This window comes from Pelobates fuscus, chromosome 6, assembly GCF_036172605.1.
Source record: "Pelobates fuscus isolate aPelFus1 chromosome 6, aPelFus1.pri, whole genome shotgun sequence".
Classification (NCBI taxonomy): domain Eukaryota; kingdom Metazoa; phylum Chordata; class Amphibia; order Anura; family Pelobatidae; genus Pelobates; species Pelobates fuscus.
In genome coordinates, this window is record NC_086322.1 from 278,510,376 (window position 1) to 278,522,788 (window position 12,413).

The 12,413-nt window shown below is 39.1% G+C and overlaps 1 protein-coding gene across 1 annotated transcript; it reads right to left on the reverse strand.

The window, feature by feature from the left end:
- Positions 1-6,070: 6,070 nt before the first annotated feature.
- On the reverse strand, positions 6,071-12,413 carry LOC134566180 (keratin, type I cytoskeletal 19-like). Its single transcript, XM_063425883.1, has 7 exons — positions 11,856-12,413; positions 9,749-9,831; positions 8,028-8,184; positions 7,415-7,576; positions 7,157-7,282; positions 6,673-6,893; positions 6,071-6,149 (listed from the first exon to the last, which is right to left on the reverse strand). Exons 1-7 carry the CDS (start codon positions 12,387-12,389, stop codon positions 6,071-6,073), a joined length of 1,362 nt encoding a protein of 453 aa, XP_063281953.1. The 5' UTR covers positions 12,390-12,413.

The following is a 12,413-nucleotide window of genomic DNA, read 5'->3' on the forward strand; positions in this document are numbered from 1 at the left end:
TTCCTCAAATCAAGTGTTATTCAAGTTCAGCTGTACCTGTCTTGCTACAGATAATCTTATTTCTACATACTAAAGTCTGCTATCAAGTTCTCAAGCAAGCCTGCTACAGCTTTCCTCAAATCAAGTATTATTCAAGTTCAGCTGTACCTGTCTTGCTACAGATAGTCCTATTTCTTCATACTAAAGTCTGCTAGCAAGTTGTCCAGCAAGCCTGCTACAGCATCCCTCAAAACAAGTACTATTTAGGTTTTGCTGCACCAGTCTTGCTACTGATAATTCCAATGTATATAATCTCTCATAATTTGAACTGTTAACAAGAATAACGGACTCTAATGAATTCTGAACCTTGTCAATGCTAAATGAAACAAACCGTTTATTATTTAAAGAAACAGTAACTGTAATTCTGGAACTGAAGTCTCAGTTCCATCTACTTGTCTTAATAAAAGATCAAAGTCCTAAGAAATCTGCAGTTGTGTTCCACATCATTTACTGTGAACGTGACACGATGTCACGCACGTTGACATCGTCATTACCGTGGGCGGACGTATAGCTATCATTTGGTGTGGATCCGCAGACGGCGTCCACCAACATGTTGCAGGAGTCAGGTATACTGGCGTATGGCCGCTGAGCAGCACTTCCGTTATTGTCAGGAAGGCTATTATTACTGCAGATACCACAAGGTGAGGATGAATATGTTATAATTATCATTGGTCACATTAAAGTTTTCTGCAGTTAGGCCACTGAAATCAGCATCTGAAGTGTTCATATCTTGTTTAATTCTTTAAATATATAGGAATCTTTCTGGGAAGAATGGTCTTGTAATGGGTCCACAACAGTAAAGGTTCTTGCAGGAAATGTGCAGTGAACTAAACACAGTGTAACACCTGAAGGTATGTCAAGGATAGACAACCTAACTCACTAACAGTGAGGCAAGTACACAGAAAAAAACGTATTACCGGACCTTAGAGTGACCGGGCTTAGCGTGTATAGGAGGTATAGGATACAGAATAGTCAGATACAGGCCTAGATCAGCAGTGGAGACAGACGGATAAACTAGTATAACAAAGCTAAGGGTCAGAAATACCAGAATACAGAATAAACAATGAAACAAAGCCAAGTCAGGTTCTAGAAATACTAAATATAAAGGAACGCACTTTCTGGCTACGTCATGTTTGATGCCAAAATGAACACAACCCCTGCTGTGTGGGTTAGAAGTACTGGCAGGGTTCCCATACAAGACGCGTTCCGCGGAAGAGATAGGTGGAGCATTTGCGCGACATCACCGACGTCGGCACAAAAAACAACATTGCCTGTTGCTAGCCACATGTGCTAGCCAATGCAATTTCTGTAAGATGTGTTCGACACCTGGTCTGTACATCTACATTTTTAATTATAATTATACTATGGTATTATTACAATTGTAATTCCCACCCCTCCTCTCCTGCGGGTTATCTGGCAGCATAACCTTTGTTAGTATTTTAGTCTCCTGGAGGGGGGTGAGCCCTTAGTGAGCCTACTACTCAAAGAGTGCATTTCTATTTTATGCTGTAACCTCATGCCCAGGAGGGGAAAGCTAGTTAGTTATTATTTTTGACTACTCTTTTGTTTTTTATTTTATTTTATTTCTCCAACCAATAATGTGTTACCCTTGCGGGACCTATCTGCGTATTTAATATCATCTTGAAAAACTTTGTAATACTCTCACACGTTATGACCTAAATAAAGATATATTTTTTTAAAATTTGTAGTTTCGGAGAAACTGTAATTTTTACATTGCAGGGTTAAATCCACCTCTCGTTGCTGTCTTCCGTGGTACTGTTAGAGTAAAACTTAATCATGTGATGAGGAAGCATTGATTCATCAGGTTCCCAAAGTTCCTCTAGGCAGAGTATTGGAGTATTGGATTAGACCATTTCCAGAGGAGACCATGCCTCCTCCATGTCTTCATGGAAGGAGGAAAAGCCAACAGCGCTGAGTAAAAACGTAAGTAAAATGCTGTATGTTAAAATGTATTAGAAAATGGGGGGAGCTCTAAATCTATGGACATGGACACTAAAGTGTTAAGAACACACATTTATATTTCTAGTGCTTAAGTGTTCCTTTAATAAACCTCATTAGACTTTCTCAATATCCTCAGTGGATAAAACTTGGCTAAGGGGGGCGGGGCCGGTCCGCCATGCTGACCGGTCGCATGCAGGAGAGGCTCCGGAGCAATCTGGCCTCTCAGGCGACTAACAAAGCCCTGACACTCGCAAAGAGCCCAGGAGGCCTGCCCACGGCTGTGGACGGGGTGGCGGACCCCGAGATCGGGAGCTTCAGGACCCCTGAAGGGGGTAAGAGGCTTTGGGGGCCGCGGCCTACTCGGGGAGGAGGCGGAGTAGACGGCCGCTGCCCTGTCTCCCTTCCCGGACACCGCAAGCCGACATCCTGAGACGCCTGCCGGCCCCGTTTCCCCCCCCCTTGGACCGGGGGGGTCATCCCGGTCCCCACTACAAGGGACCCGAGAGGAGTGAAGGATGGACAAAGGAGCGCACCGGAGGCTTACCCCTTAAGATGGCGGCCGCGCTGAGTCCGGCTCCACCAGCTCCTGCACGATGGGGCTCCAGAGAAGAGCAATCAAGCCGCTCACCGAAACGAGCGACCACACACTGAACCCAACGGTGAGTTGACGACCGATCCCTGTGGGGAAGACATCAGCGTGATGGGAGCGGCAGATTCAGGCAGACATCAAGCGGGCCGAACAATGCAAGGCCTCTCGACTAACAGCCATGCAGCCACACAGAGGCACCGTTAAAATGGCGGCAGAGGGCCCAGAGGGTATACACCTTACCACCTCAGAGTCTGCTGTACCAACTCTAAGTTTAACTCACCCGGACCCCAAAGCTTGGCATGCCCCAGTGTAGGCAGGGAGTGTGCCCTACCGATGTGAGACGGGGACCCCCAGCTCCCGCGGCAACGAGCAGTCTGGACCTGCCATCCGGTCCATCAATAGATAAAGCGGCTACTCCTGCCGACCTACATGACAACACAGCAATCTGACCACATCCAGCCGAGAACCGCATGACGGAATCTCATAAGGGGAGAGCACTCACCCGTCTTACCGGTGAACACGATGGACTCATTACTACCATGCCACACACTCTGCAGACCGAGGGTTGGACAAGCATGAACTGCCAAAGGGACTCTCTCTCAAGGTCTGAGCTGCACTCAGTGGGAGCAGCTCCTGTCACTTTTCAGCAGCTACAGGATGCCAGTCTTATTATGTATAGTTAGATGTGCCTTATTGCAATGTTACGCTGCTTCCTCTCTCCTATTTTACAAATCTACTTTAATGCTTATGACCTCTCTGTGGACAAACATTACTAGCCTGTATACTAATATACTCCCTGGATATATTAACAATCAGTACACTCAGACAAATGTTATGCTTACATAGGTCTACTGATTACATTAGCACGTATACAATCATATTTTCTAGTACTCAGCAACAATTAAACTTAACCTGCCACGCAGTGCATACTTATGCAGTATAGTTTACTTAACTACTAATCTATAAAAAATTGTGCAAAATATTCTACATGCCAACCAACTGTCAAATGTTTGTTTGTATGCTTGTCAAAGCTGTTGGGGCATGACGAGCCCACTTGTTATATTTTTCATGCACGTTAAAAATAAAGAATGAAAAAAAAAAAAAAAAAAAACTTGGCTAAAAAAAAAAACTATCTCTTGAACTGTCATAGCTGCGGAAGAATTAGATTAGTAGCTGCTTCTTCCAAAGTTGTCAGTATTTCTCCTACAAGGAGTCTCCTAATTTCCACCATAGATGGATTTATGAAGACAGATGAATGACATGAACGAATGATATTCACACAGCGAAATAATGTCAGACAACCACATTTGCAATAAATGTCATAGAGCTAAGCTTTAATAAAGACTTCAAATAGACCAGCGTTCGCTGACAGATAAAGTAAGCAAAAAAGAATGTTATACTGGGCACATGTTCTGAATGAAGCTTTTTACAATCTCAATTAAAAGGAAGTACAGGATTCAAGTAATATATCATATAGGTCTTCTGATAGCTAGCGATTGCATTGGATGGTTATTTTATTCTCTTGTTTTCTGTATCTGTTGCACTGGATGGCTATTTATCAGTTCTAAAATGTATTTTTTTATCTAAACATATTTATAGACAACAGTGAGATCATAAAATTAAGACATATGGTGCAACCAGTATAGCATTTTAATTTAAACAGCAGGAGAAGGAAGGTCCGGTCATGAGACACTGTGCAAGAATATGTATCCACCGAACATTGAGCAAAAGAGTGCGTTCGAAGTTCTTAGACGCTCACTTTCTTTGAATAGAATGATATTGGTGGTCGCGGGAAGAGACTCCACCTATTGGTAAACCAAAAATACAAAAAAATATATATATTATAAGACAGAAAAAAAACCCAGATAGGTAGATAGAGATAAATGGATAGATAGATAGATAGATTAGTACAGGGGTCCTCAAACTCCGGCACCCCAGATGTTGCTAAACTACAACTCCCATGATTCTCTGGCTATCTATGTATTTCAAAGAATCATGGGAGTTGTAGTTCAGCAACATCTGGGGGGGGGCAGAGTTTGAGGACCCATGCACTAGTATTAAAGCATGGCAACGCACAATAATTCAGACCTGTCCGAGTATTCATCAAATTATTTTTTTTTCATTAAAGCTTAGCAAATTAATCAGGGAAACGAGAAAAAAAAATAACAATAGTTTGTCTCTGCGATCACTGCCCCTCCCTCCCTACGCTGACAGATATTTCATTTTTCTATCCGGAAGGTATTTGAGAAAGACACAATTTTAAGAGATAGTTTTCTTTTCTTTTCCCATTTATAATTTGTCTTTCAAAATCCAGTTTTTTTTTTCCAAAGCCAGTTGCAAGAGGACATGTCAGAAAAAAAAACAAATATTGAGAAGAGGATGAATATGACACAAGCAGCTCCTTGTTGTTACTGTGCTGCTTTATCTGTTTTCAATATATATATGTGTGCTATAAAATAGTATGCTTATGCTAACTGTGCTTGCTGATACAAATAGAATGCTCATTGGTGACACTATCATAAACTAAAGCCTGATTGGCTACCGGCAGATTAGTTCCTTCCATACCCTCTTTAAACAGTTAGCCATTTTTGTTAACCATTATTCAAACATACTATATTGTTAGCTTAGGCAATGGAAACATACCGTGGCTTGTTGTATATGATAGACAAATTTTAGTAACATTTGTTAGCCCTGACATTTCTTATATCCCAGTATTTATTCTTTTGATGAGCCTCTGTCAGCCATATCCTGTAAAAGCAGTGGTCTGCAACCCAGTCCTCATGGACCACAACCAGTTCAGGTTTTGTCAGTATCTCCGTTGGATTAAAACAGGGAGATACATAAATCCTGGACTCTTTGTGGTCCATGAGGACTGGGTTGGAGACCACTGATGTAAAGGATTCCCAGCAGTGACAACCACCAGTTCTAGGCCACATTGTCTTACTGTATATTTTCATATAATAAGTTACCATGGCACACCACTTGTTCAGACATGTTGGTGATAGTTTGTGCCCAAAAGATAGATCCCCACATGTTTTGAAAACTACATCTTCCATGATGCTTTGCCATTCTTAAGGCATGCAAAGCATTATGGGAGTTGTGGTTGTAGTTCTACAACATATGTGGATCAACCTTTTGGGCACCCTTGGTGTAGGGGATAGGTGCCATAGTGTGACTGGTGGATATACATTGATTATTGTGTATATTGGTGTTAGTTTTTGTGTGTACTGCTATCAGTGTATGGAGAATAGCAGAAGGCAAAAAAATATAGAAATATCAGAGAGGTTGGGAACAGGGCAGAAGAGATGGGACAGAGCCTTTAAAAACATATTTCCTCCTATTATTTTAATGATGAGTAAGTATCCTGGCATCCATATAAAAGCAGAACATACAAATAGTTGTTAGTTTACTTTGGCTCGTTTCCCTCCTACATCAAAGTTACAAAGTTACTGAACACCCACATATTATTACAGCGGACTATTACTTACCACCTTGCTTATCAGTCTGAGATCCTGATGCGCAGGACGAGTACGATTGATCACAGGACCCACTTGATATTCTGCAGTAAAAAGAAGGATAAATCGTCTTAAATCCATGTGCTAATGTGAGTCACAGTCAGCAAGTCAGTGTGAATAATTTCTTAATCTCATTGTAGAAGGTGTAGAAACTGAATAATGCCAATTGGGTTAATTTAATATTTTAAAGTTCAATATTATTTTTTAAAACTTTTGGAAATTTTAAAAACTTGTAAAAACCCTGTAAATTACAACAGAATTTATGAACGCATCTGAGAACTTTATAAGAATTAATCTGCACTGACTAGAGATGTCCATTAAAGAATATGAAAAAGTCCCCAATATTGATAAATGGAAAACTACTTACTGGACAGAGAGACAAAGTAATATGCGGATATAAAAAAGAATTGAAATTCAAACATCCACAGAAGGATATAAAATCAAATAAGCTATGTGGGTTGGATGAATAAATTAGACAACTGCACAATTAAAAAGATATATTGAGAATTATCAAAGCAGTCTCATCTCTTTCAAGACAAGTAAAGGGTTCAGATATTGTTGACTTACTGGGTTCCTGAGCCGTCCAGTAGGGTGCGGTAAGTGCAGATCTCCTGCTCCAGGCGTGATTTTATATCAAGAAGTGTCTTATATTCCTGGCTCTGGTTTTCCATTTCACAACGGATCTCTGACAGCTCAGCTTCAACTTTCTGGATCAAGGCCTGGAGCTGAGCGAGCTGACAACAATACCGTCCCTCTGTCTCTGCTAGACTTCCTTCTAGAGCAGCTTTCTGAAATTAAAAGTCACACCATGGAGATCAAATAGCAATGAATGAAACTGTTTTACTGAGTGGCAATGCTTCTCAAATTAAAGATAACCCCTTTCTGTGCCAATGGGGGTGTTAATAAAAAAACTGGATCAAAGATGGTCCTTCAGAGATAGCATGAGCAGCGCTGTTCTATAGTATTAGTGAAACATTTGTATTATTCGAATAGGTTAAATTAAGGTTCACAAAAGAAAACAATATGGAAAAGAAGAAGAAATCATATGTACCATGCTCAACTGAGACTGCAGGTCGATCTCTAAGGTCTGAATGGTACGCCTTAACTCAATAATTTCTGTCTGGACACACTGGAACTCCTGACTGCTAGAGCACATCTGCTTGGTCACCTCTTCTGTCTGAAAAAGAAAAAACACAATAACACACTATCCTCGTGCCCATCAAGGCTTACATACATTTCAAAGTATACATCCTCAGATGAAGATATTTTAATACATTTTTCTTCTCAACATTTAGCTTCACCATCTCACCTGTTCCTGGAATCTCCTTTCAATCTCCCTTTGGTTCTTGGTTACAAGTTGCTCATATTCACATCTCATTTCATCCAGAACCTTCTGCAAGTCAATGCTAGGTGCTGCATTCATATCTACATTGACTGTACCAGCCACCTGTCCTCTCAGCACCTTCATCTCCTGCACATTGAGAACAATTTATATGTTAATATTTTATAAACATGACTATGCAATCCTTCCACTAGGTGGCGCTGTTAATTTACATGTATATGAGTCACATAGCACCTCCTAGTGGTAAACTGAAGTGCCACATTTATATTTCCACGGTTCTTTCACTTTAAATAACTATAGTACGAAATGGACACAGAAGCTCTACAATGGAAAGTTTATGCAAACCAATACAGGAGAGGTTTTCACTAAACAACGAGTTATGGAAAATGCTGATTTGACATCCTTATTGTAAAATACAAGCAAAAAAACAAGTTGGAAAAATTGTGCGAGTTGGGACATTTTTGCAGCTCATATATTTTGGGTTAAATTGTGCAATTACTTGGTCATCTTACCACAACTCATAATTTAATAAAGTCTTTAGATGGTTTGTTTCAGCAGTTGCACATTTCAGTGCTCTTACCTCTTCGTGGTTTTTCTTTAGAGCAGCTAATTCCTCCCTCAGGCATTCCAGCTGCATCTCCAGGTCACATCTCCTGAGGTTCAGATCGTCCATCACTCTTCTTAAGCCGTTGATATCACTTTCTACTGACTGGCGGAGGCAGAGCTCAGTTTCATACCTATGCAACATAAGAAACGTTAGAACCCATTGAACATCTACATATATTTAGATATATATGATGAAAGCCCTTATGAAAGTTCCGTTGAGGAACTGCAACGTTGATGTTTCTGACAATAAAAGAACAACATTAATTATAAAGCCAGGAGTGACGGTATTTTCTAAATAAGGTATTTGCAATGTTATTTGGCACTGGGTTTATTTCTCTGACTGGAAGTTGGAGTGCAAAAGTTTGGATTTATTTATATATATATAATAGTTTTAATACATTGCTAAACACAAAGACACACACCAGTCAAGCCATAAGACTTGCTTTTCCCACAGAAATCTCACATTAACAGTTCTCTCACTACTGCAAGGGATTCTGGGTAGGCATATGCAAATGAGCTCAACAAAGAACCACATTTTTGCCTCAAAATAATAATAAATGTGGTTCTTTGTTGAGCACATTTGCATATGCCTACCCAGAATCCCTTGCAGTAGTAAGAGCACTGTTAAAGTGAGATTTCTGTGTATTTGTGTTTAGCAATGTATTAACTATCCACTTACTTCAGGTGGAAGGGGTTTTTATCCACCCTTTTTTGACCACCACAACTCTTTTGGTATGTATATATATATATTCCCTTCTATCAGTAGATCAATTGATCTCAACTATTTTTTCCTGCATCATCACCTAAAGGATTGTTCTTATACTTCCACTAAGAATGGAACTCATAGTTCTTCGTTCCATTGGGTATATTTGATCATGTTCTTGAAGAGCGTACTTATATATTTTGGAATGTGCTTATTTATTCACTAAGTACAATGTTTTGGTCACACTAGGTCCTATAGCAGTGGCTAATCAAGGCATCACAGATGTCTGTAGACTGCATTTCCCATGATGCCCTGCCATCCTCTAGACATGGTCTACTTGGGTTTACCATCACTGTAAGAAATGTTCCATTTACTAAGATAACTATATCTGGAATTCTCATTGAAGTTTTGCATTAATTTATGTTATCTTACTATGTTTATGAATAACTATTAACTTTTAATAATTATTAATAATTACAATTGCTCTCTGGGGGCCACCATTTTTTACTCCTCTTTGCGAGGAAGCACAATTTTCTACTAAGACCATGCATCATTTAAGTTTTGAAACCATCCCGGATTGCACTTGCTAAGTGCCCTGCTTTCATGCTGTTCGAATTCATGAGCACATATTGACTCTTGGTGTGTTTTTTGCCTGGATAAGCTGTGCTTGTGACCAAAAAGCACTTAAATATGGCTGCCACCACGGAGTAAGGATAAGCCAGGAGATGCGCTTTAAAGAGCTATTTACTTATATGTATTCAGTAAAAAATAATAAACAAACAGATTATAATACATGTGATTTTTAATTAACGAAATAATAAACAATAATGACAAATTCCCCTTTAAATTACCGAAAAAACATTTATGGATCTAATGAGAACGTCTTATAATAACATTGTGTTTGACATTTCTGACCCCCTTGATGTGTTTGTTCTCGAAGTATTGATACTGAAATAAACATTCTATCAATAGCTCAGGTTACCAGCACTCACTTGATTTTGAAATCATCTGCCGCCAACCTAGCATTGTCAATCTGCAAGACGATGCAGGCATTGTCCCGAGAGGCGTCAGCGATCTGAAAATAAAGAAGAGAGAAATATTTCTTACACTGTGCAGGTTAATGTTTTTTTTCTGGGCAATAGGAATGTGAGCTCTATCAGGCTATTTTATTTCAAATGAACTATTTAAACAATTAGCAATATAATAAAACAAGGTATTATTCAGAGACTCCATATGGTCAATACAAGTCTGACCACAGAGAAGGAGAGAGACTATATTCATGGATTTAAAAAAAAAATGTTTAAAAGCTCCTTATTTATAGAAACAAAGACATTTCCTGGAAATAAAAGATAGGCTTATATACTTTTTCCATTTCCCATTTCCAATGCAAAAGCACATGTCTTCATCTTGATTTTATGCAAATGCCATTGTAACTTTTCAAAGTTTTCTTAAACTCTTTGAATATTTTAGTTTAATAGTTTGTTTCTACCATAACTGCTGGTAGACTGTTCCATGTGTCTGTGACTCTTTCTGTAAATCCCAAGTTACTGTGAAGAAATTAGAATTCTCTAGAATTGATGGCCTTCTGTTAGACCATATCATTATTTTTGTGTATCAGTAGTGTTACAAAGATTCTCCTTACGGTAAATGTATATTATAATGACAAATTCACTTTTAGTCATGTCTGTGTCTTTAACCCCTTAAGGACACATGACATGTGTGACATGTCATGATTCCCCTTTATTCCAGAAGTTTGGTCCTTAAGGGGTTAAATATTTAAAGTATAATAAAAAAGAGAAAGGAAAAAAATTGAACGAGTATTGTTGGTGGCTGGGGCTGTGTAGATTTTTTTTTAGATTTTTTTAGATTTTTTTAAAGATTAGGAAAGATTAGTTGTGAATCAGACTGAAAGGTAGAACGATACTGCCATCTCTCGCACATCGCCTCTTACTTCAAGCCTCAAAATTAAATATAATATTTAGGTGTTTCCAAAAATGACATCAAGTAAGATTGTTAAGTTTATTTACCAAGTGTAAAACTGGCGACTGTATAATGTAAAAATGCGATTGGAAAACTAGGGCGGGGTATAGAGAATTTAGATACAGAGAACACAGCACCGATATTCTTTTAATTCTAATTGAATCTATGTTAGATGTAACCTTTATTAGAGCAATTAAAGTTTTAATAGCACTGTACCTTTAAGAAAATACATGCCTCCATTTTGGATTTATCTAATCACCTGTTACTATGCATTAAGACTCTAAGACAAAGATAGACAATATGAGGCCTAATATTTTTGAGATTTATAATCCAGTCTTATATTTATGTCCCTAAGCATAGAATCACTGCTCTCTATCACGCGCTATTATTTGGGAGGGGGGAGGGGGGGGGGGGGGGAACCTAAGCTGTAGCAATCAAAAGTGGTACTTCGATTTTTAGACTGCTTTAAAAATGACTGCTAAGTCATAGTATGGTGAAAGAAAAAGGCCTCTTCCTAAATTCCTACCATCAGCAGATATATATGTTTAAAACATCTTCTATGGATGAGATTGTAAACACATTTTTAAGGGGTACAATGGGTTTTCTATAGAAAATACCTAGACAGTTAGAATTATTCACCAAACTCGCAATTTTCACATATTAAATACGAATGTAAAAACTGAGTTAAAAAAGCCGATATAGAAAAATTCTCCAACTCAACTATAGCCTCAACTTGGATATTTTGCCTCATTTTGTTCAATCAAAATTAATTCATGGAAATTCTGATCTTCTGGCTCGTATATCATGCAGACAGAATCTCACAGGGACAGTTACATTAATTTAGTTAATGAGAATACGACAGTGTGTCTGTATCGCTTGACCACCAATATTTTTCTATACTGTTAATCTAGCTGAACAAGAAAAAATGATTAGGATTAGAATATGCTTTAAAATCTGTGTTTTGGAGGTACTTTACATGGACAATACAGTGGGACTTGGTCTTTTTGATGTAAAGATTACTTTTTGTGTGACTTGGACTACTTTGTAAAAAAATACTTTCAAAAGTTGTTTTTGCAAAATGAAGCATATACAGGTGTGCATATAGAGTTGCTATCTCACCTTTTTCTGTAAATCCTCAATTGTTCTGTAGTAGTGACTGTAATCTTGGGCTGGCTTGGGGCAATGTGTCTCATACCAATGTCGGATCTTTTTCTCCAGTTCAGCATTCTGTTCCTCCAATTCACGTACTTTGTGTAGGTATGATGCCAAACGATCATTGAGATTCTGCATTGTTACCTTCTCATTGCCTGAGAGCAATCCATGGTCATCTCCAAATCCAAAGCCTCCTCCATGGCCAGAGTAACCACCGACACAACCACCAGTATAACATGCACCACCACCAAAGCTAGACCCACCACCAAAGCCAGACCCACCTCCAATGCAATATTCTCCACCAATACCAGCACCCACACTTCCACTACTTCCAACATGACAACGTGTCATGCTTCCACCATAGTTACCACATGATGCTCCACCACCATACACTCCACCAGAGCTGTGCTTTCCAGAAGACACCCTAATAGTTGAAGATGAGCTAACACCCCCAACGCATCCCTTCCCCTTGCCTGATCCAGATCCGTGTCGTAAACTCATATTGAGAAGCAGTAAAAGGCTGTA